We start from the raw sequence: 25,509 nt of genomic DNA on the forward strand, positions 1-25,509 counted from the left end.
ATTTTTTATTTATAATAGAGCTTTCGTCTGCCCAGTTTAAGAGTTTCTTCAACAGTATGGTATGTTCTGGGGGGAGATTTTTGGCCCTATAGTTCTTTCCCTTTGTAGTTAAATTTCTTGGTTCTCTTTTATCAGATGTGAAAGTAATAACATACATATTTTTACCATCAGGACATAATAGCTCTTTCTCTTCCCCATTTAACTGTTAACTTATTACAAAAAATGTTATCGATTTTAGAGAGATGTCAAGTATAATAGTATAGCTATTATTTAAGCCTCCTATAATTCTGTGTAGTCTCTTGTATCAGCAGCAGTAGCATCACTTGGGAACTTGTTCCGAATATAAATACTCAGGCCCCACCTCACTTCCACTGACTCGGGAACTCTGGGTTAAGGCCCAGCGCAGTGGTTTAGCAAGGTCTCCAGGTGATTCTGGTGCACACTGAAGCTGACCTAAGAGTGCAGGTCGTTCTGTTGGGCTTCACAGATGTTGGGTTTCTAACAAATTGAAGGCAAGACCCTCCATGACTCGCTGTATTGAAATACTTGCTTTATTGTGGTGATTTGGAACCCAACCTGCAAGAGGTCCATGGTATGCCTGTGTTCTGAGGCTTTCTGGAGCCTTTGTCATCAGGATGATTTTGGAAGAATGTAATTCAGTAGTAGAAAGGACTTCCTCTTCGTGTACTTGAATTCGTTGTACTTTTATAATTTCTGGGGCTGGAAGGTCACTTTTCTTCGGAACCTGGTGTTACATTCCTCATTTAGCTGAGTACAGCTGCAAGGATGTTACTTGTTACTTCTGTCTCTAACAAGGAGGGGTTTGATGTCCCCTCCCCACCAGGTTTCATTGCTACAAGCTTTGATGTCATCATTCATTGTTTTATCTTGCAAAAACATAAAATATCACGAGAGAAACAAACTCCACTAGTGCTTTCTCGTATGTATTAGCCAATTAAGACAGCGGAATTATTTTTTTCATTTATAAGAGAATCTCTGGGTTAAGAAACAACGCTAGGAAGCAGGTGGGTGGAGGGGGAGACTGACCAAGGAATTTATATGCATATATGCACAACCCAAGGACACAGACAGTGGTGTGGAGAGGGACTGGGGAGGGGGGTGGGACGGGGTGGAATGGGTCATTGGGGAGAAAAAGGGACATCTGTAATATTTTGAACAAAAAAAATGTCACACAATAAAAGGTTAAATATCTTGGGAAAGTGAAGTTCTGCTAATATTTATAGGGTGCCATGTAGCTTATGGATTGTAAGAATAAAAATTTTAATGTATGTGAAACAAAAGTATACGTGGCTGCTGTGCCTTACTCCTGAACCAGGCGAGAGTCCCAGGAAAGTCTGTTAACTACCCGCGGAGAATGAGGACCTCCTTTGTCATTAACCAGGAGTTAGTTCTAAGGATGACCTGAAGGAAAGATGGAAATAGGCTTTGGGCAGCAGGAGCAAGGCGGCCAGTTAAGTGAAGTGGGTCAGCGACGCTGCTTGTTACTTGACCTTGACTACATCTTGGGACTGTTCCGGCGAGTTGCCCCCTTACTCTGCAGTTCTCCGGAGTGTGGTCAGAGCTACCACTCTCTACACTTGTGAAATGAGGGCAGGTGGGTCTACGATTGCTGGAAAAAGTGGATAGTGGGGAAAAGGTGAGAGATGCATGAAGTGTGTTTTACTGCTCAAGCCTCATGATGTTTGTTTTCCTATAAATGAGATAACCAACTGTAAGTGAAAGAGTATAAAATGATTCTGTTCAATTTACATCACATTTTACTTTTCCCAAGAGTGATTGTACTCTCTTCAGATGTGCATATTTTCAAGCTAAATTTTAAAAAGTAAAAGTATAATATATGTATTTTAAGAATATATAATTGTATATACTTCATGGGATTTTCATTGTTTCTGGGAAGATGCTGACCTTTTTTCTTCCTAAAATAATTTCAGGAGCAGACATGATAAGCATACACAATGAAGAAGAAAATGCTTTTATCCTGGATACCCTGAAAAAGCAATGGAAAAGCCCGGATGATATCCTACTAGGCATGTTTTTTGACACAGATGGTAAGTGATGTTTATCTTTAGAGAGATTTTTTCTTTTTCCTTAACATTAGTAAAATGTATTACTTTCTTTTAGATTCAATTCTCTAGTTCAAATTGATGTTTCCTCTGGTGTCCAGGTACTGAAGTTTCAGTATGCACCCGACTTGTACCACAGCTTTTCCCTGAGCAGCTCAATGTGTTTCACATGTGAAATTAAGTCAATTCTTCTGTCTGGATTAAAATGTGGTTCTAGGTTCAGTAATTTTGTAATATGGTAGGGTTATAAAAATCAGTTATCAGTGTTAAATGATTAATAGGATACAGATGGACAGCTATCAAGGTTATATCACTGTATTTACTGTCACTGCAGAAAATAGAAAATACACGTATAGTTATTTTCAAAATATTAACTACTAAGGTTACTATTAATTTAACTATTTTCTTGGCTATTTCCCATAAAAAATGTTATATTTGTATATATGAGATCTTCGGAACATTCTTGAACCAATGCCTTTGATTTACGTGTACACAGAATATGTTCCTCTTCTAATTTAAATCCTACAACCAAATGTTTACACTAGACATACCTTAGGAATTTCCAACCCTTAATCCTAGACCATTTGGCTTTTATTCTGATAATGGTGAAAATGTTCTTAACTGACAGATCAGAGTTTCAAGTGGTTCGATAAGTCAAATATGACATTTCACAAGTGGACAGACGATGATGATGAAGAGGACCTAGTTGACACCTGTGCCTTTTTGCACACCACGACCGGGGAATGGAAAAAAGGAAATTGTGAAGTTTCTTCTGTACACGGAACCCTCTGTAAAGCAGCTAGTAAGTATAATTGAGACCTTTTTCCAATCTAAGACGGGTAGAAAAGTAGGGCTGGTTTTAAGTAATTTTGAGGTAAGTATGCCTCAAGAGGGAAGTAAGACTTCAGCATATACACACACTTTGAATAATTATAAAGGCAGTATTTATTAAAATACATTTCATTTTCAAAATTGAGCTATCAGCTGTTAAAGTGTGAATACATTTTTGGGGGACACCCTGTATTAGGATGGTTTGTTCTCTAGTCTCTTGGAAGTCAAATATTCTCTTAACATTTCAGAGGTAGGGCCGGATCAGGTGAACCACACATACCTTTATTCTTTCTGCTTGCTTTAGAGCTTGCAAGAGGTCAAAATTCTTTCTGTTGTTCAGAGGATTTATCATCACCCCTTTGCATGTGATCTGATTGAACAGTGGAAGTGGTGAATGATCATGTCTGATTCCAGATGCCTAAGGATTCCAGGATTCTAATGTTTACAAAGAATTTGATTCTGTACAAGAACTAGTATCTTTTCTTTCAGCAAAGAAAAATTGTGTTGTAGTTTATAATTTATTCTGGATTAAAATATGTTTTCTTCTGACCCATCAAAATATTTTCTAGTGAACAAAATTATTCTGACCCACAACAGTAAAAAAAAATTTTTTAATCCTCACCCGTGGATATGTTTTTTATTGATTTTAGAGAGAGGAAAGGGGGAGAAAAACATTGATTGGCTGCCTCCCACATGCACCCCGACTGGGAATTAAACCTCCAAGCTGGGTATGTGCCCTGGCCGGGAATCAAACCCGTGACCCTTTGGTGCATAGAACGGCACTCCAAACGACTGAGCCACACCAGCCAGGGCCTGACCCACAACATTTTGGTATTATTAAACATTGTACAAAGTTTGTTCTAAGTTTTCGAAAGAATTGTTTTCTCATTAAAAACACAACATGTCAAAATACAATTTTGGAGTTCCTTGAAACATGACACAGTCATTTTCTCTTTGCACCTTTTAGTATTACCCCCTTCTACTTGAACTGTAAACCAAAACTATACACCTGTCTTGGATTATTTCCTTTGTTTACAACTGAAAATTAGCTTTTTATTACTTGCTTCAGCAGAGTTCTTGACTACAATCAATTTTATAGTGATCATATAAAATTTGTCCTAGTTTTGTAATAGCATTCAACTTCCATTATTTACTGGATTTTTAAAAAATTGGCTCATTTACTGTACCGCAGGGAATCATTATATAAAACCAAATTTTTAATTAAACTGTAACTTTGAAACATCAGCTATCATGAGTAAATCCATACTGAGGTAAGGTCACAATTGTGTACTCTAATTTTACTGTTTGTTTTCTCCAGACTCTCCAACAAAAATCCTCATTTCCCTAACTTGCTCATAGTCTTCCGAGTTTCCTTTTTTTTCCACCAAACAAGCTAATGCATTTTGTCAAGCCTCTACATCTTTTTTTAAAAACCTAAGTTCAGAACAGATAGCACAGACAATACCAAGTAATAGAAATATGGATACTATTAAGCTAGTCAAGGGTTCATTTTTAACTGCTTTGAAAGTGTTTAAAGGCAATGTTAAAGCTTAAATTTTAATTTTTATTTTCTTTTGTATTTTAGTTCCATATGAAAAGAAATATTTATCAGGTAAGTAATGGTCTTTTGCTAAAAAATTTTCCAATTCTAGCATGTTAAAATACTACTTAAAGACCCCCTTTAAAAAATTACTTAACATTATATAAAATGGAACTACTTTTATACAAAGGTAGAATGGTCTCTTAACTTAGTAATAAGATTTGACATTTTAAATATGATTAACTGCACGTTGTATATGAAATGAACATTTTCTAGAACACCAAATTGCATTCTCATTGAACTCCACTATCTGTTTTTGTGGGAAATGATTGCATCTTTTGTTCAAAAAACTTTCACCTCAATTTTAATTACAACTCATAGAGCATCTGTCTTAAGTGCTTACTAAATGCATTTTTTAAAAGTTACAGATAATGTAAGTATTTAACATGTTTCAAAAGCAAAACTATACAAGGCAAACACTGAAAAATCTGTGTCCCATCTTTTCCCCATCCTACGTTTACCTTTACCAGGCACCACTTCCATCTCTTCAACTGCCTAGTGTCTTTTTTGCCATTAAGCAAATTGAGTATTTGACTTATTTTGCCCCTTTTATTCACTAATATATTTTAGATCTCTCTGCATACCGTTACCTATAGATTGAACTTCCTTTACAACTGCACACTTCCACTGAATGGATATACAGTTATTTAACCAGCTCCAGACTATTGGGTTTTTCCAGACATTTTCTGTTATAAAGAATGAATCCAATTGCAGAAGTAATTTTCACCTTAAACAAATATGCTTATCTGAATTACCTGAAGTATACCTAAATTGAAAGCGAACATATGTTGATATTGATAAACCATTTTGCATTTCCAAAGGCAATGTGCCTGTTATGAAACTTGGATTTTTGCCAATTGGGTAAGATAGTGGTTTTTGTTTGTTAAATATATCATTGATTTCAGAGAGGAAGGGAGAGGGAGAGGAACATCAGTGAGGAGAGTCCGGCTGCTTCCTGCACACCCCCCACTGGGATTGAGCCCGCCACCTGGGCGTGTGCCCGCCTGGGAACCGAACCACCATCTCCCGGTCCTAGGTTGATGCTCAACCGCTGAGCCACGCACGGCCAGGCTTAACCCCTATGCTATCACCATATATTATAGTTGCTTTTCTTGAACGTCACATAAATATAACCCTAGTGGTCTCACTCAGGAACTTTTATTCATCCATGTAATGCATTTATATTGTACTTTTTCTATTATTGCATAGTATTTATAAATATACCAGCTTTGTTGATTCTATTTGTTATTGATGTTTGGATCATTTCTAGTTTAGCACCAATATGACAGAGCTGCCTATGAAATTTCTCATATTTCTTTCGGCCTATAGTCTCATTTTCCTTGAGTGGAATTGAGTAGAATGGAGACAAAGTGGGAGACAGATTTATGTGTTTGCCTTGTATAGTTTTGCTTCTGAACCATGTAAATATATTACTGTAGCTTACAAAAAAATGCACTTAGTAAATCCTTAAGACAGATGCTTCATGAATTGTAACTGAGGTGAAATTTCTTTAAACAAGATTGCAGTCATTTCCCACAAAAACAGATAATGAAGTTCAATGAAAAAATACCATTTGGTGTTTAAAAACATTTCAGAGTGGAACTGCAGGGTCGTAGGGTAGCTAATATGCTTAGCTCTATCAGAAACCACTGAGTAATTTTTCAAAGTGGTGAACCACATTACATTCCTACTGCCAGTGTATGCAAGTTCCACTTGCTCCTCCATTCCGGGATAGTATTGTCAACCTACTTAATTTTTGCCATTCCAGTGGGTAATTATTGTAAATTTTTCATATCCCTGATGAAGAATGATGCTGAGCACCTTTACACTTATCAGCCATTTGGATATCTTTTGTGAAATGTCTGTTCAAGTCTTTTGCCCTTATTTTTGTTGGGTTCACTTTCTTGTTGGTTTTTTCTTATAATTTCTTATAAATTCATGTGTATCATGAATATTTTGTTTGGGGCTTTGCCATGATGTAACTATGATGAAAGAGGTACTCCTCTTAAGAGTTCATATGTATTTTTCTTCTATAGGAGCAATGTATAACATTTAAAAAATTCAAGCAGAGCACAACTTCACACCCGTTAGGTTGGCTATCTGAAAAACAGAAAAGAACAAGTTTTGACAAGGATGTGAAGAAAATAGAAACCTTGTGCCCTATTGGTGGTAGTGTAAAATTGCAGCCACTGTGGAAAAAATATGGTAGCTCAAAAAATCAAAAATTACCTTATGATCCAGCAATTCCATTTGAGTATATACCCAAAAGTGAAAGGGGGCATAAAAAAAATATTTGGACACCCATGTTTATAGCAGTATTACTTACAGTAGCCAAAAGGTGGAACCAACTCAAGTGTCCATCAACAGATGGATGAGCAAAATGCGGTATATATATCACTACTGTGGAACATTATTCAACCATAAAAAGGCAATTCTGACACATGCAAAACATGCATGAACCTGGAGGACATTAAGCCAAGTAAAATAAGCTAGTTACAAAAGGACAAACATCGTATGATTCCAATTATGAGTTACTTGAAGTCCACCTCATAGAGCATGAGTGGGGAACGTCCAGCCCGCAGGCTGTATACAGCCCGTGAAATCATTTGGTCTGGCCCTTCCAAGGCAACTGCAGGCAGGACTCGAAATTCAATGAATCTAGGAGCTTTTTTCATGGCTAATTTTTGATAATTTTGTATGGCCCGCAAATGATGCTATAAATACCCAAAAGGCCCTTGGCAGAAAAAAGGTTCCCCACCCATCATAGAGACAGAAGGTAGAATGGTTGCCAGGGCCTTAGGGTAAGGGGGTAGTGGGGAGTTACTGTTCAATACATAGTTTTAGGTTTGCAAAAGTTCTATGGATGAATGGTGGTAACAGCACAATGTGAATGTAGGAATGCTACTGAACTATAAAGTTGGTTATTCAAGATGGTAAATTTTGTTGTGCATTTTACCATAACTTAAAAAATTAAATAAAGAAAAGCAGTGTGAGCATGTTACTTAGAAGCACAGAAGAGCAGTAACAGGAGTGGTTGCCTTTGAGGAACAAATTAAGGGTGAGGAATAGTGGGGCAAGAGCACCATTTTTAATTGCATACCTTGTAGAACCATGAATTTTAAGCTTTGTACCTGTATACTTAGGATAAAAAAGATATATGCAAATAGAAACATGAGTAGAAAATATCAGGTAGGTCTATGATGGGTCTCAAAATCACTTCAGGAAGTTAAAAGATCTGGCAATGTTTGGTCTTTAGACTCCAGTAATGTTTGAATTCATTAAAAAAATATATCCCATGAATGTGTGACTGTGTGAGGATTTCTTGTATTAGACATTGAAGACAGAGCAGTGAACACACACAGACTCTGCTCTAAGCTTCTATTAGTGAGGTTAAATATATGTAAGTATACGGTATGTCAGATGGTGACATGTACTATAGAAAAAAAGATGTGAAGGGAGAAAGGGAGGTTTTTGGTTTTTTCTTCTAAATAGGGTTGCCAATGGTTTTTTGAGCAGAACGAAGACCTAAAGGAAATGAAACGATGTTTGGAAGTCTGTCATAAAGGGATTGTTTAGTCTGCAACTTTGAGTAACAACAGTACAAGCTGAAGCAACCAGGAGGCAGTTGAGTGGCACTCTTAGCAAACAGGAAGTTCCCTTTCATACAAGTGCAGGCTACAAGACCTCCTGGGAAAGAATGCTGTCAAGAGAAAGTGGCTGCACTTGGTGTAGGAAGCACACAGGAAAGGGGAAGTTAGCCAAAGCTGAATTCAGTAATGGCTTATTGAAGGTGATGGAGGAGTTAAATCTTGAACAAGCAGGTAATATTAAGCAGGAAAGAGAGGAAAGGTTACCCAAGATGGATCAGCATAAACCAAGGTGAATGGACTGAATTTTTGTTCTGCCACTTACTAAAAGGACTTGGGCGAGTCATTTAAATCCTGTACCTGTTTCTTGTGTACAAAGGAGTTAAAAATCTGGGGTTTGTATGTACACAGTAGGTACTCAAATTGGCCTGTAATTATCAGAGTCCAACAAATTCATATTTTTAAAAGGTGGATTATGTAGTTTGGGCCTCAATCAGTGTTAGAACTAGGGTATGATGGTGACAAGAAGAGGAATGTCAGACATGATTAGTAAAGTCTAGGATAATTCCTATCCTGAATGATTGTACGGTGGCTACTGGTGTCATCATTTAAGAGAATTCGAGGTAGAAACAGACTTGGGAGAGGCATCAGTTACACACAATACTTACCTGTATTTACACAAAACACTCAAATGACTTAGATCAACCTGGAAGAATTTTGAGTCCACAATTAGTAAGTTTGAAAAATGTAGAGCATGTCAGGGAATCTAAGGAGAACCTGTCAAGACTGAGTGGCTAACAGTACAGCTGCAGTAGACACAAGAATCGCATAATGTACATGTGTTTCTGCATTTAGTAAGAGAGATTAGAGACATTTGGTAGAGAAGTCGTATTGTTTGGGTTTGAGAAATGTGGAGAGCTTGTTTTAATGTTTGTTATAGCTTTCCTAAACTTCCTTTTATTAGGCTAAGGGAGTCATCTTCCTAGCTAAAAGCTGTTTTTAATTAGTTTTAAAAATCAGTTTTAGATAATAGCAATTATTTAGTCAGTAAAGTGGACAATGAATTTTTCCTATATTAGTAGATAACAGATTTTCTAACGTAGAACTATCCTCTATTCCAGACAGAAAACCTTACATAGTTTTAAGACACCACTTAGTAGTTGCCTCAAGACTAGCCTTCCTCCACATCTCAATAGTACTGAAGCTAGCCAAACAAAGGCCCTGGAGCAGCTTGGCCACAGATTACTTGCAGAATGTAAAAACAAAAGGAGCATAGATACTATGCGCCCCCCCTCCCCCCCCCATGTAGGATGCTGGCTGGTGAGTTCTTAGGATACTAGATATTACAATTTTTTCACTTAAATGTCTCTAAAGAATCCTGTCAATATTTTTTAAAGTATCAATGGCTTTCCGTCACCTTAACATAACTCTTGGCCAGATTTTTCTTGCTAAGCTTTACATTTCCAAATGTCACTTTAATAAGCACCAACTGAAAGGAACACTATGAGAATATTTAAGTAATCTCAATGCAAAAATATATCTGTAAAGAAAACACAATTCCGGGATTTCTCTTCATATACTTTTACTAAGAAATACAAATACCTTCCTCCAAGCACTGTGCTCCTCCCGACTCCTAACTAAAGTAATTCCGCTTGATTTAGTCATCTGAATTCCCCTGGGTTTTGAATAGCCAGAACTGTAAGGTTGTTTGTACATACTTCAGGAATACAAAAATAGTTATTTGAATAAATTATTCAAGACAAAAAGGAATTTGGGGATCTTAGAGTGGAGAATTGCAAAATATACTTGGAAAATTTTAAGTATGGCAATTGTTCAAGATAAAAAACATAAATCTTGATAGCAATAAATGTGTAATTTTTCTGTGAAATTTTCAAAATAGCCAGATATTTACATGATGAAACTATATTAGTGCCCCCCAAATACAATACTAGCAATTTATGTACCCTGATTTCCCATATTTTTTGTCTCTTCCATTTCAGATAACCACATTTTAATATCAGCTTTGGTCATTGCTAGCACAGTAATTTTGGCAGCTTTGGGAGCAATCGTTTGGTTCCTGTACAAAAGAAATTTGCATTCTGGTTTCACCACAGTTTTTTCAACGGCACCCCAATCACCTTATAACGATGACTGTGTTTTGGTAGTTGCAGAAGAAAACGAACATGCTGTTCAATTTGACTGAAACTTTGGAAATCTCGGATTAGGACATCGAATACATTGAAAGTGATTCATTGGCAATGAGTGTTTATGGTATATATCCTTATTTCAGTAACATTCCTCATCTCATATGAAAAAGGAATGATCTTAGATGTTAGTGGTTTTAACACCTCTCCACCAACTGTTAACTTTTCACTTGAAGGAAAGCTTAACGCCCAAGCAGAAAAAAATAAAAACCCACTTTACTTGTCTTACCTGCTCTATCTTCCCTCCCCTTCCATTTAGTTGAAACATCTGAGTTTACAGTTGGAAAAAAATTATACCTACCAAGTTTCACCAATCACATCTTGCTCTTAAATTAATAAATATAATACAGGGAATAAACCTGACTTTATACTATGTTTAGATATATTAGTGCATGCTGGTTACTATAGCAGATAATTCCTGTCACTTAGCATTTAATATTAAAAAAGTATAAAATACAAAATTGTACAATGGAATTAAATGGGTTTTTTACCATTTAATTTTTTAAATAAAAAATTCTGTGGGTTAAAGCAGAAGACACTTAATTTTCATACCAAGTTCTATTGAAAGTATAAATGTTTCCAATTCAAAGCATCCCCCAAAACCCATAGAATAGAAACTGAAGCCAGCATCCTTCAATTTAGTATTTTTTGCTTTAAATAAGGTAATGAATGTAAAATTAAAAGGTAAAAGTTAAGCAAATATTTTAGAAACATTTATATTTTTCTATGAAATGGAATTTGAAACTTTAATAAAATTCTTGCCTATACGGTTTGAAGTCTACTTTGAGCACCAGTTTAAAAGGAAACATTTCAACTATAAAATAAAAATCAATCAGTATACACTTTATTTCAAGCCAAGGTTTTACATTAAGACCAACAAACTAAGTGTGGGTAAACTGTCAACTCACATCTGAGAAATTACATGGTTTCTACTTAGGTTCTGAAAAAGAAGTTCGTTGCCATGGCCTAAGACTTTATTTAACCTAAAACCACCTGAAGGTGTTTTTAAGTGTATCCTAAGGGTGCTGACAAAAAAAACATACTGTTCTGGAACTATACACAACTCATGACCACAGTGTAGATCTATTCATGCTGAATAGGTAAAGTTCTTCTGTTTCCAAAGTTAGTAAAAAATAGTAAACCACCAAATAAATGCTCAGATTAACAATAACAGTTAAAAACGACCAGGATCCAAACAGGTTTTTATTTACGAAGAAGTGACAACACTAAAAAACATATTGAAAACCAGTGTTTTAAACTTTGAATGTGGGATTTAAAAATATTCCATTAACTTGAGATTGCAATTTTTTTTCTTTTTTTCTTTTTTTTTACCAAATAGCATTTGACTGGCAATTCTGGTATAATTTATAGCTGTAATATTCCTAAAGGAATACCTACATACTATGGCCTATCAAATATAGTCGGCATTTTTCAAATCAATACAAAAATCTATCCATCATTTATACATTTTAAATTTATATACTTTTTTTAAAAATTAGATTTTATCACTGAATTTAGAATTTAAAGTAAATTTGGACACCTAATATAATGCTCTTCATAACTTACTCCCCATTCTTTTTTTTTTTTAAACACCGGAAGCAAATGATTATGAAAATGAGACTGCAACTTAAGGCATTTTAAAAGGAAAAATAATTAGGTGCCATTTGGCATTTTATTTTGAAAGCATAGTTTTGTCTCACTTTTTTTTCACTAGCAAAAGACTAAAACACGAACCATTTTCATAAATATGACTACAATAATCAACAAAAAAAGGGTTGTAGGCATTGTTCAGATATTTAAAAGAATGTAACACTTTCCCACTCACCTAAAAGAAAAATATTTTTGATTACCAGTTTATAAACATCAGTGTCACTGGCCATGTTAAAAGGTCCAGCAAGCAGAATTTTAATTCAGCAACACTCGAGAGTGAATATATATACACATGCATACATGTGTGTATATATATTCATTTTATATATAGATTGTATTTACTAGGCATTTCCCCACAAAATTAACTCATACTTAATTGCCAGTTTTAATAAACACTTGTTAACAGATCATCCATTATATGAAGTTAGGCAATATCAAATGTTCTGTTATGGTCTCCATCTTCTTCAGAATCATCCTCTGAAGCTGTTGAAAGAAGAGAGGATGATCAAGAATGATTTTAAGGGGGATGAGGATGGAAGTGAAAATACGAAGCCAGAACAGCAATGATGTGCAAAATACAATCCCCATGTAGGACACTGCCTGGTCAAGAGGACAAGTTATGACAGGGTCAGGGGTGGTTCGACTGGGTAATGCCATTCCACAACGCCCCCACCCCAAATCTTTTAATGTTAATTTTTATAGAATCAAAAATGAGGTTCAAGAACATCTTCTAAAACGTTTCTGAGATCAGTTTGTGTTCATAGAGCCAATTTCAATAGAGAAAAAGTGAACTTAAAGCAAGCACTCATACACACCTGAGTGGAATCTGGCATATTACCCCCTTCATGTTTTGATGTATACAGTGAGAATGGAAAAAAATATACATATAGTAATAGGTTATGGGTGTTCTTGCAAATCACACCAAAGCTCTGTCTATACAATGCCAAGAAAAAGCTCTATTTAGTTATTTAAAATAGCTTTATATAGACACAGACTAAATTAAATTGGATTCAGTAAAAAGGTTTTGTTGAGATTATTCCTATGACTCCACATTGTTATAAACTTATCACTTTTGTAACATTTTTTACCTTAATTTATTTTAGAGTCATTACTGGCTCAAGAGTTTAATATAGAGCACCTTGAAATGTCTTTAGGAAGAACATAAGTATTCTGTAAACTGCTCTGCATGTCAAGGAAAGTGGAAGTTAAAATAAACATTGAACTAGCATTTCCCCTATTATCAAGGCAGAAAGGTTAAATGTATACTCTTCTTGTGTTAATATTGGACAATTTAAGAGCACCCAGCAAATGGAATCAACAAGAAAACTATGCTACATGTACAGAGGAAGCTTTACTAGTTGATCTTGCAGAAAACTTAAATTCATTTAGTAAATGATATCAAGCATAAGGCTTATGAGTAAATCCAAGGGTTAAGTTTTATGCTATATCATGGAGCAGTATCAAACTAAATAGCTTTGCAAAGAACTTATGGTCCACAGAAGAAAATTCGGTCAGAACCCATGTTCAAAACAGGTTAATACACTGGTATTAACTTGGTAATTAACTTGTAGTACCTACAACATCTTTCATTCTCAGCTGAGTTTGGATATATTTCACCTCCAGCTTTTTCCTTTCTCTCACATGTTGGGAGTAGACACTGACATGTTTAGGAAACTAAATTATAAAAGAAAATGTTTAAAAAAAAAAGAATCTGGGGAAAATGCACACTGAAAAAAATTACTATACTCATATCTGACAAAGTATAAATTATAATTTACCAAAAAAAGGATCTGAACTAAGATGGTATAAAGGAAAAAAAAGATTAACACCAAATGAATTCCCATTTTACATACCATTTGACTCTTTTATTATATAATTTTTACACATACTAAATGCAGCATCTGGTTGTACTTCACTACTTTTAAAACTTAAAAATTGTACAGAATTAGTGACAAAAATCCACATTTTAGCGTAATCAAGGAATTAAAAGGTTCTAATGAGGACTAAGTCCTTTTCAAACCTTGTTTCAAAGGATGGTGACATTCGCTGAAGATGAAAATGTTATGCACACTACAGACAACACTTTCAAATACTTTAAAGATGATAAAGAAGGTAATCAATTGGGGAATACATATTTTAAAACACTTCAAAGAGTGTATTCAAATTTAATCATGGGGAGCCACTTGCTTTGGGTGAAAAAGTACTAAACGGTAATTTTGGAGTCCCAGGAACTATTCCAGAGCCACCAATATGTGTGCGCACCTGGTATGAAGCACCATGGAGGTTGTAGGACTTGAGGGTTAAGTTGTACAGATGCCTGTAAAGATTTGGGCAATAAATGCCTTCATATAGGAGCCCAGGCAGAAGTCCTAACGCTGGAACGTGATCTTAAAAGACTGGATCTGGCTGCCTATTAAAGGTCCATGAGGACCTGGAAAAGGAGCAAAAAGAACCACCAAATGAAAAAAGAAACCAATCCACCACTATGGCTTCTGTTATGGACTCAGAATTAAGGCTCTTTTAACCCCTATTTTCCAAGAATTATACATAAGCCCAGGAAAAACTTTATCATCTAACAAAGCTGAATAATAAGTAAAATTTCATCCACACACACAAAAATCTAACAGATTAAAAAGTGTGGTTTGATTAGTAGCCAAACATGTCTTTTTGAGTGTGAAATTAAAGTGATCAAGAACAAAATTTTATTTAAAATAAAATATACTAATGGTTAAAAGTAGATCCTTCTGTACCTTAAAATTAATACTATTTTTTTTAATGTTTTTAAAAAACTGATGTCAGTTGCCCAGCCGATCTTTCCCAAATCAATGGTATTATTAAGCCTATAAATGAAGCTCTAATTTGACAGTATATACTTAGGTTTTGCTCTGTGGGTTTAATTTGCAAAAGTAAATTCAACGAGTCTGGGGAGGGGAAATTCCACCTACTTTCGAGATCTTCCATATGTGCCTGAAGAGTTCTTGCAAGGTTAATAAACTAGAAACAATGCAGAAAAAAATACAGTAGTTGAAATGTTGCAAATGGATCTAAAGAGAGAATCAGTATAGGAGTTTCATTTCTACTTAAAAAGTCAAACACCATTTTAAGCCTTTAAATAGGGGTTTTTCCACCCACATCAAAAATTACAAAACTTAAGGATATTGTTTTAATTTTTTTATAAATTATTAGTCATGTAGAAATCATGTAGAAATTGGGATCAAATGCAGTATTTTTATCAAATAACATTTCGCTTGCATAAATATAACAACAATTATGAAGAAAAATAACTAAAAGCTTTAGAATTTGGACTCAAATGAATTCAATTTTAGTGGTCAGTTTAAAAAACTAAAACAAGAATCAATATTTTCCTGCCTAAATTTGATAGTTCTAGAAGTACTACATTTAATTCTGTGGTGTTTTTTTTTTTAATCATACAAATGACTTGTACTTTAAGATTAATTTGACTACAACTTTTACAAAGGCATGAATTCAACATACCTTACTACATGCTTTATATAGTTTATTCATTCTTAAGAGAGAAGCCACTTTATAGCATTAACTAAATTTAGGTACTATGGTTTCTAAGTACTCAGAAGTCAAGAGATCTTTGTTCAAATTCTAAATGGTCTTAAGACAGTTCATTCTCTTTTCCTCAATGATGATAATCTGTCAATTGGCTCAAAGGTATAATAATGTCCACATGATAGTTACAGAAAAATGTTTTACCAATTAAGAAGTAAAATATACAATGAATTTTGATAATTTGAAAAATACTATAAATATTTATAAAAAAAAGTTTGAAGGATATGAACACATTTAAAGATATGAAGTGTTCAGACTATTACAGTAATGAGATATAGCAGCCCTAGCCTCTGCTACACAAAATGGGCAAGGCAGCAGCATACAAATCTCCTCTGGTACACTGAGGTAAACCATATCATTTATGACTGCCTAACAAAAAACAGCTAGCTTAAGTGTTAAATTAAGGTAATAGTGCACAGAGCAAACACCAAACAGTCCATATCTTAGTTTGTATTATGGATACACTTAAAAATTTGTACACTGGTAAGCTTTTACATGACAGTAACATATAAATTGAAGTTAATTTCCCATACTCTCTTGGTTTTTGGAGTTCAATTTCAGGTTTCTAAGTTATATTACTAAGTTCCCTGCCACTCCCCCCAAGCTTTTTTCCCTTGGTGTTTCCAATTCTGTTTTTCACTGAAATATATTCCAATTACCTTTAAGAGGTAGAAAATTACTTCTCTAAAATACCTTTATGAGAAAATTAGGCTGCTTGATATAGAAGACAGCAATTTATATTAAGTCTACAATATACTTTTAAGACACATTTTAATACAAGAGCTCCTCAAAGGAAACAGAATGAGCATATAAAACAATCTGCTTTCCAAAGTAAACACCTGGTGCATCACGCCCTCCCTTCTCCCCCACTCCAATACTACTTACTCGGACTCGTGTGCTTGGTTCACTTGTATTTCCCATCATATCAGAAAAGCTTTGTTCGCACAAGTGCAGTAACACAACTAGGTAGAGACCAGAGCTGATAAACTCATATTCAGCCTTAAATAGAGAAGCAAACGAGAAAAATATGGAGAACAAAAAATTAGTACACTGGAGATTGATAGTCATAGCACAGTGATAGAAGGAATATACTCATGTCTAACTCCTAGTAAGAGATACGGTGCCATCTATTAAAAGAGGAAATAAAAGGCCACCCTTTATAGCTTCATAAATTTTTACTAATGCCAAATAATAAGTTTAAATAGGTGTGTGAATATTCTCTTTAGTCTCATATAGTCTTCCTTTATGTAATGGTTTACATAAAAGTGGGACTTTAAAATCATTTGATGGGAGAATGAATGCTCTGGTTTTCTGTAAAGCTCGTAAGAGATTTCACTGCACAAATGACTATAAATGTTTACTTAAAAATTACCATTTCATCTATAGCTAACTCAATAAAATATATAACTAAAACCTATTCCGATAGATCAAATGTTTCTTATGTGAGAGACTTAATTTAAAGGCAACAGTAATTTAAAAAATAAACTAAAAAAGGAAATAGAGTAACTGTTCATCAAATAATTCTTTGATTCCAACTGTTCTATTGTTTTGAAAAGACTACAAATCAAATAGTACTTTTAAAATCTAAACCATCCTGTAGTTTTTATATAGCAAACTATCTACAAGCTAAGAACTATACGTTCTTAGTACCAATTTCAGCAAGTTATCAGATTCTGGAGTATTTAAAAAATTTAAAATTGATTAAAAGTTTGTTGCCCAGCCGGCGTGGCTCAGCGGTTGAGCATCGACCTGGGATCCAGGCGGTCAGGGTTCGATCCCGGTCAGGGCACATGCCTGGGTTGTGGGCTCAATCAATGACTCTCTCATCATTGATGTTTCTATCTCTCTCTCTCCCTTTCCTTTCCTCTCTCTGGAATCAATAAAGATATTTAAAAAAAAAAAAGTTTCTTTATTTCCCTTAATTACTTTTATTTTTAACTTAAAAAGAAACTGTATATCCTTACAGTTAAAAAAATGTAATGGTTATCACCTTGAAAAAGATGAAGCCGCTAGATAATGAAATACTGAACTGTATTAAACTAATCACTTAAAATGGGGGTAATTGTCAGGCCACTAGAATCCATGAGGAACAAAGAAGTTAAAGCCAGGAAGCTTAATCAAACTGTCTTTTTTTTTTTTTTTACGATGACTCTACTTAATATTTCCTAACTCTTCTAGAGTATTTAAGATATGGACATTAAAATCCTTAGAGAAGAGTAATAACATTCCTGTTTGAATTGAAAAGCCAACAACACCTTTAAGAGACACAATGGAGTGCCTAGAGAAGGAAGAATGGCAGGAGAAAATCATCCTTTGAAACTGACTCATTTTGAGAATTAAACAATATTTCTTTTCATTATTCCATCTTTCCATACTCTTTCCCCCATTCTTTAAAGTACCAATGCTCAGTTGTCAAGAGAGATTCCTTGGGGATTTAAGAAAATTCCTTGCTTAAATGGTATTCTTTTTGGACAACTGACTCAAGAGAATAGCACAATGATTACTATTGGAGTAGCACCTGTACTACATGAACTGCCTGTTTCATTCACTAGATCAGTGATTTTTAACCTGGATCTAAACAATCAGCTTCAAGAAATCTGGGAATCCCTTAACTTATATACAGGTTTTGTGCCTTTGTATATTTTGCAAGAACTGTTCACGGTTTTAATCAGATTTTCAAGGGGCATCATTTATTCCCACATTTAAAAGTAATAAATGTCCACATCAGACCATATACTGCATTATTCCATTTATATGATATATTCAGAACAGATAACTTCATAGAGACAGAACTCAGACTGGTAGTTTCCAGAGTATATAGGGAGGAGGGTAATGGGAAGAAACTGCTTAATGGGTATGAGGATTTTCAGAGAAATGAAAATGTGTTGGAACTAGACAGAGGTGGTGGTTGCACAACATCGCAAATGTACTGATACCACTGAAATGTTCACTTTAAATTGTTTTTATGTTATCTGAACTTCATGTCAATAAAAAAGGGGGGTACATTACCCCTTCATTTAAAAAGTGTTTTTTAAGGACTCGCATTCTCTCACCATCAAATATCTCTTTTTATAACAAATATGCTAAGCTCACTTGGATAACATGACTCTAGGATCATCCTAGTTAATATCCTTTAACATCTTTTCTCCACTCCCACCCCCCCAATTTTCCTTTAAGAAGTGAACTTTTCATTCTATATAATTTAAGCATCTCAATATTTTTTTAAAAATTTAAAACTTTCAAGAAACAAAAGTCAGTGATGAAAATTATTGGGAAACAAGAGTTATCAATACATACCAAAATATCAGAGAAATGAGAAGAAAACGTGAAAAATTTATTATGATCAGAGAAACCCTGGCATTATTCATTATATAAGTAACAGCTAGACTGTAATGATATAAATACTAAAGAGGAAAAACCACACAATGTGAACGTGGAATAAAAGATTTCATAAAATAACTTGTTCAAAAAGCTGGAGGCAGAAATGGCAAAGGTGGAGGGAACAAGGATAGTAAGAACATGTGGTCAGATATGCACATAAAAATTATTCCTAACCTAAAAAATAGGAAGAAAATCCAGGGCTTGGTGTTTTCATCATGTTCCGGCAATCATAGGCATTCGTAACTGAGACATCTCTGAGGAGCTATGGTTGGCATGCCTATTTTGAAACCACTTTCCTAAGCCTTTATTTTATAAATAATAAATGATGTATCTTATCTAAATAAATTTAAAACCTGTGACTTGGTTATTTGCCTTTCAGTTACAAAGAGTTATGAAAAAGATAATAATTATAAAATTATAATACCTAATGCAGTAACAGAGAATTATGTTAAAATTATTACTTTTTTATTATTTTAATGCCGGTTTTCTGACCATGTTTTAATCTTTTCTTCAAGAGTTGTCCTTTAAGCATAGAATAGACACTTACCAAATTAGGCAAAATATACTAACTTGTTCATTTGCATGAGCTCTATGTAGTTCATGAATATCAAAATCCTCCAGGTTAAGCTGCAACTTCTCTTTACAGAGTTCACAGGTGGTTACAGCCTCTAATGAAGAACCTGATAAAAATAATTACAAGTGAAGCTTAGTTTTGCTATGTCTCCACAAAACATTATTCCTTATAAGTGTTAAGCTTTGGATAAAGAAAACTGAAAGGAAGGGAAGGAAGGAGGTAGATTGGATTACTGCCATAAACCAGTAATGTCTCTTAAAATAGCAATCATAGTATGCATGTCAGGTCATAGTCTATGGTATTTAAGCCTCCACCCATTATTTGGAAATCTGTTGTTTTTTTCCTCCCAGATATTCATACCTTACTGATCCTGGGAAGCTGATAATGGAATGTCATCTGTACTTCCTACTTCCTCCTTAAGTAGGTTGGCAAGATGGCATTAAAACAATCTTTAATAACATAGTATCTCAAACAACTAGTTGCCAGTATCTTTGATTTGACAATATATACCTAAGACTATATTCCTGGTTAAAGGAATGTGCTGTCCCTAGGCTAGGAGGAAAAAAAGAAATCCACTTTGTCCATATCAAAACAGCTCCTTTCTGCCATAAAAGGAATGAAGTCCTGATACATGCCACAACATATATGAATCTTGAAAACATTATGCTAACCAAAATAAGGTAGGTACAAAAAGGACAAATACCTCGTTATTCCATTTATATGAAATACGTAGTATATGCAAATTTGGGGGGGAGCATTACTGCATAATGGACAGAGGTTTTGTCTGGGGTGATAAAAAAGTTTTGCAAACGGATAATGTTGATGGTCGCACAACATTCTGGATGTACACAATGTAAATGAACTGTACACTTAATGACAGGTAAAAGAGCAAATTTTATATTATATATATTTTACCAGAAATTTTTTTAAAAAGTTCCCCTTCTGTCTCATATGCATTTAACATTTGGTTATTCCTTAGCTTCTGGTTTCTATTAAGCAGGTAGCAGTCTTGTCTAATTAAACATAAAGCCATTTTCCCCCACTGTATTTACTTTAAGATAGGGCTTTAAATTTAAAAACTGTTCTAAAAATTAAAAGAAGTCACATGAGATTCAATTCAACTAACATCTGCTAAGTGCTTGTTATGTGCCAAGCAAATGTTACAGGTTTTGGAGATTCAGAGAGAAAAGAGTAAGTAGTAACCCCTGTCTTCAAAGAGCTCATTAAACTTAGAATGTAGTGCTATTTAATAACAACAATTCTTTAAATAATAAAATTTGGCATAAAGTCCAAGACAGTAGTAATAACTTACACACATTCTCTAGAAAATGGCTAAAAGGAAAATGAATGCTATTCTGATGTAATATGTTGTCTACATGGTCTCAAAATCTGCTTCAGTCAAATTATGTAAGATAGTCACTATAATTGTACCACGGAACTAAAATCAGGTTAAGTTCACAATATCACCTGATGGAGAACATAATATGGATCTCAGAGATCATTCAATACAAATTACTTTACATCTTAGGGCTTCATTTCTCTCTTCTATGGAATAAGTAACTTAAAGAAGTTCAAAAGACCATACTCAACTAGGAGGAACCCATTTATCCCTACATTCTTTTTTTTCTTTTTTTAAATATATCTTTATTGATTTTAGAGAGAGGAAGGGAGAGGGAGGGAGGGAGAGAGAGAAACATCAATGATCAGAGTCACTGACCGACTGCCTCCTGCAACGTCCCCAACTGGGGATTGAGCCTGCAGCCTGGGCATGTGCCCTGACCGGGAATCGAACTGTGATCTCCTGGATTCTAGGTCGATGCTCAACTGCTGAGCCACGCCCGGCCAAACATTCTTAATCCATTCTTTTACCATTATTTCCCACCTCATTCCAGGAAGCCCTGACTACATTTGCCTAAACTTCATTTATTCATCTCTGTACATACTGTAGAGTTTGTCGATATATGGCAACTGCTTAATACATGTTTATATCACTCTACCAGAATGAATATTCTATCATATGGGGTCTTTATGATAACTATGAGAGAGGCTTGAGAAAATTTATCAGAAGAGTTCAGTTCTTGAGATCCTTACATTCCTCTGGTCATTTCTTAAAAGTATTTATCTTAGAAAGTACTTATTATAACCTTATAAAACCCATTTGAGTACTTACCCTGTGCCCAGTACTGTGAGGAACTATTTATAAACATCATTTCATTTGACCTTCAAAATAATCCTATGAGGTAAGTATAACTCACTTTTAGTCATGATGGAACTATAGACCCACCCCAGACCTACTACTTACATTCAGGAGTGGATCTGAGGCTTCTGTATTTTATAAAACTTCAATGGGTAATTTTGTTCAGTAGCCAGGGTTGAGAACCAATATTAAGAAACAAGATGCTATAGTTAAGTGTTGGAGCCATTATTCCAATCTAGGCTTATCTAACTACAAAAAACCAATGTTCTTTAACAGTACACTGTACTGTATATGTTTTCCTACGTAACACACTAACAATCCAAGTGCAATTATATCAGAGGTGAGTCAAACTGTTCTTCATCTTGGTAATAGCTAACATTTCTGGGCCCTCAACTAAGTGCCAAGAATCATTGCTGAGCACTCATTTAATCTTAGTAACACTCCAGGGCAGTGACTAATAAAGCCTGTAAGGCTGTCATAAAACTACATAGCCAAGAAGGGGCTATAGGTGAAATGGCCCATCCCACAGCTTTGGGATCAAGCTAGCTTAAAAGAAAAAAATAACTCCCCTACTCCAAGGAGACCTTTGCTACCTGGCTGCAGGAAAAAAGTTTTCCAGTAGTTTCATAATCTCCAGCTTGAACAGGTTACCTGAATCCTCCAACAAATTACAATTAAAGCCATCATACCTCAAAACCTATTTGCATATGTCTCCAAGGTATCACCATCAGACCTTCAATAGCACACAATTATGTACATTTATTAATCTGACCCCATTTCCCATCTTTCTCACCCTACTAGTCACTTCACTATGTCCTCAGGTATTCATGGTCTAAATAAGTAAATTCTTCTAATAACTAATCTCTTTTTGAATAATCTCGTCAACTCTATGCCTGAATCACTGTGCTCCAACCCCCAGACTGATACATATTCCTCTGCAGCTTTCCCTCCCCCCTCACACAGTTCCTTGTATCTCAAAACCAGGAAGCGGGAAAAGAGGCCCCCCACACCTATTGCTGTTTTGAAACTCCAAGTCCCTTCTCATTCATTAACGACTTGTAACAAATGGCTCTCTCTCATCTTTACCAACTTATTCCTGGCTATTTCAACATCCACACAGACTATTCATTTCTGACTCTGACTTCAGCATCCTTGCTTCCAATATTACCCTTCCCCACCACGATGTCATACTCTACGGTCATACCTTTGACTGTGTCTTAACAGTTTACTGCACTACCCCCTAAACCAATATTTTAAGCATCCTCTCCGGTGTACCTACAATTTCTCATCATTCTAACTCACCTACTCTAGCAATTATCTTCAATGTCAATGAGACTCAAAAGACTGACCCTACCACTTTCTCACTATCCACTTTTTGATGTACTTATTCCCTCCTCATTTTAATTACCATGAACACAATTATGTCCTTACAAATACCCATGACCCCCTTCATATTTGTCTAGTAAAGACCCCAAACCCACTCTGGCCTGTGTGGCTCAGTTGGTTAGGCATCGTCCCAAGCACCAAAAAGGTCGCCAGTTCTTCCTGGTTAGGGCACATGCCCAGGTTGTTGGCTTGATCCCCAGTATGGGAGAGTGCAGGAGGCAGCCAATCGATGTTTCTCTCTCCCATCAATGTTTCTCTCTTTCTCCCTCTCCCTGCCTCTCTCTCTAGAAACAATGAAAACATATTTTAAAAGAGATCCCAACCCCAAATCTGTGGCTGCATCTAAGCATCTAAAAACTACTCCTAAAAAATGTACATGTATCTCACGTGTGAATCATATTTATAGCCACTGATTTTTATGAAACTGATACTTCCTGAAAACATCTTAGGATATTTTCCCCACACATCAAAATCTCTTAAACTGTCCCTTCATCAGCTAAAGACCTTACCTCCCTTAACTAAAAAAACAGAAGCAATTATATAGGAACCCAAGCATCTTCTCACCAAAGCAGCTGATCAATACCCCTATCCATACAAGCCTTCTTGTGATAAAGTACCTTCTTTACTATTAAAGGCCAACTACTCGACAAGTGCTCTGGATCCCACCTTTCCCTTTCTCTCTCCTCAGTCCAATCCAATCATGCTTATGACCTCACCACTCCACAGAGACAAGCTACGATGGACATTTATGCTACCAAATCCAACTGTCATTTCTTTATTCTTATCTCTTTGTAGTATATTTGACAGGGCTGATTATACCCTCATTAAAACTCTTTTTTTGGCATCCACAACACTCCATTTTCTTAGTTTTCTTCTTACTATTTCCAAAACAGAACTCTTGATTTCCTGACTCAAGTTTATTCCATTCCCAGTCTTCTTTATTTCACTAAATGACCCTACCATTTACTCAGCTGCTCATGGCAAAAATATGGGCCTCCCTAATTGTCCCTTCTCCTTCACTCCACCACACCCAATCCACTGGAAAGTCTTATAGACGCTACCCCCAAAACATAACAAAAAGCCCACCCATTTCTACCACCTCCATTACCACCTCTTATAGGACAGATTTCTGGTTGGTTACCATAATAGATCACTACTAGTTGGCTTCCCTGCTTATACTCTTGTCCCCCTAAAATCCACTCTCCACAAAGCAGCCAAAATAGAAATAAGATAATTTCACTCCCTTGCCCTTCAGTGGCTTCCCCTCATACTGAGATAAAAATCTAACTTCAGACATTAGCTTTGAAAGTCTTGAGTGCACTAGCCCCTGCTAATCTCTCTTATTTCAATTGTATCACCCCTCTCCTTGCCCTCTAATTATACTCCAGACACACCAAGCAAGCTTCATTCAGTTCTAAATCATTGCCAGCTTCAAGTCTTTGCATTAGTCATTTCCTCTGCTGGAATGCTCTTGCCCTCATTCTGGATTAGCTAGCTCCTCTTTATTCAGTTTAAATGTCCTCACCTCAAGGCATTCCTTTAACACCCAATATTACCACCACAAGAGGAAGTGCCTTCTCTGTACTGTTTATCACTCTATAGCTCACATCTAGAACTGTGCCTGGTTTCACAACAGGCACTTAATAAACAAATGCTTCTTGTTTCTACAGTAACCTTATTATTACTGCACAACATTAGACAACAGCATAAGAAACAATAAATCTTTTTCAAGAACACATAGCTGGTAAATAATAAGTACTTTTCTTTGATCCAAAGGGATCTTACATGATATAATGGTTACCCAACAGTAACACATTATAGTTGTATTATACCTATGAAGTAAATTGTCTATTGAGTAAATGAAATATAAAAAACACTACTATAAAGTTAAGATACAAGACTAATGCTCTTGAACGTTTTTGCTTCAAAAATTGATCAAGACACTTTTGGTAAGTATAAATTTAACAATAAGTTGTAATGATTTTTTAATCAAAATACATGCATGCATCTCTTGGAAAATTTGTGAAAACAAAATATACAAAATGGTAAAAGCTTACCAGAGTTAATTTTCGCCTGTAACCACTTCTTCATACACTCTTGGTGGACATACTGCAAACTTCCTGTGCACTTGCATGGCTCTATTAGCAAGTTAGACGATGATGCAGCTGCCATCTGACAAATTCTACATAAGTCACCTTCTTCTTCTTCAGAGTCCTCTAAAAGGAGGCTGGAAAAGAAGGCACATTTCCTAAACAGAGCTATCAAAACTGATCCTGGTTGATCATTTCCAGTTATACATAATCCCAAACAATATCTTTTTTTGTTATTTCTACTTACTCTGTCTCTGGTTAGGGGGAAAAAACCAACAACAATAATAAACTACTACTACCTACCATGAAAAACCATAAACAATTAAAATTAAAAGTATAATAAATA

General features: G+C 35.2%; 2 protein-coding genes across 4 annotated transcripts in view; one reads left to right on the plus strand and one right to left on the minus strand.

The window, feature by feature from the left end:
• LOC308559240 (CD302 antigen) overlaps positions 1-13,184 on the plus strand; it is a 119,369-nt gene extending 106,185 nt beyond the window's left edge. Inside the window, exons 36-39 of one of the 2 annotated variants that reach the window (XM_081141736.1) lie at positions 1,953-2,069; positions 2,713-2,886; positions 4,501-4,527; positions 10,103-10,534. In XM_081141736.1, the coding sequence (XP_080997862.1) occupies positions 1,953-2,069; positions 2,713-2,886; positions 4,501-4,527; positions 10,103-10,305 (521 nt within the window). In that variant the 3' untranslated portion in view covers positions 10,306-10,534. Of the gene's footprint in view, positions 1-1,952; positions 2,070-2,712; positions 2,887-4,500; positions 4,528-10,102 lie in introns of both variants that reach the window. The other variant, XM_081141735.1, reaches the window with a different exon arrangement.
• The window catches only part of MARCHF7 (membrane associated ring-CH-type finger 7), a 42,060-nt gene continuing 28,042 nt past the window's right edge, over positions 11,492-25,509 (minus strand). For both annotated transcript variants that reach the window (XM_081141738.1, XM_081141737.1), the window contains 5 exons: positions 25,131-25,300; positions 19,487-19,596; positions 16,421-16,534; positions 14,902-14,950; positions 11,492-12,439 (listed from right to left, as the gene is read on the minus strand). In XM_081141738.1, coding sequence (XP_080997864.1) covers positions 12,381-12,439; positions 14,902-14,950; positions 16,421-16,534; positions 19,487-19,596; positions 25,131-25,300 — 502 coding nt within the window. In that variant the 3' untranslated portion in view covers positions 11,492-12,380. The remainder of the gene's footprint in view (positions 12,440-14,901; positions 14,951-16,420; positions 16,535-19,486; positions 19,597-25,130; positions 25,301-25,509) is intronic.

This window comes from Miniopterus schreibersii (assembly GCF_964146895.1).
Source record: "Miniopterus schreibersii genome assembly, chromosome: 7".
NCBI classification, from domain to species: Eukaryota; Metazoa; Chordata; class Mammalia; order Chiroptera; family Miniopteridae; genus Miniopterus; species Miniopterus schreibersii.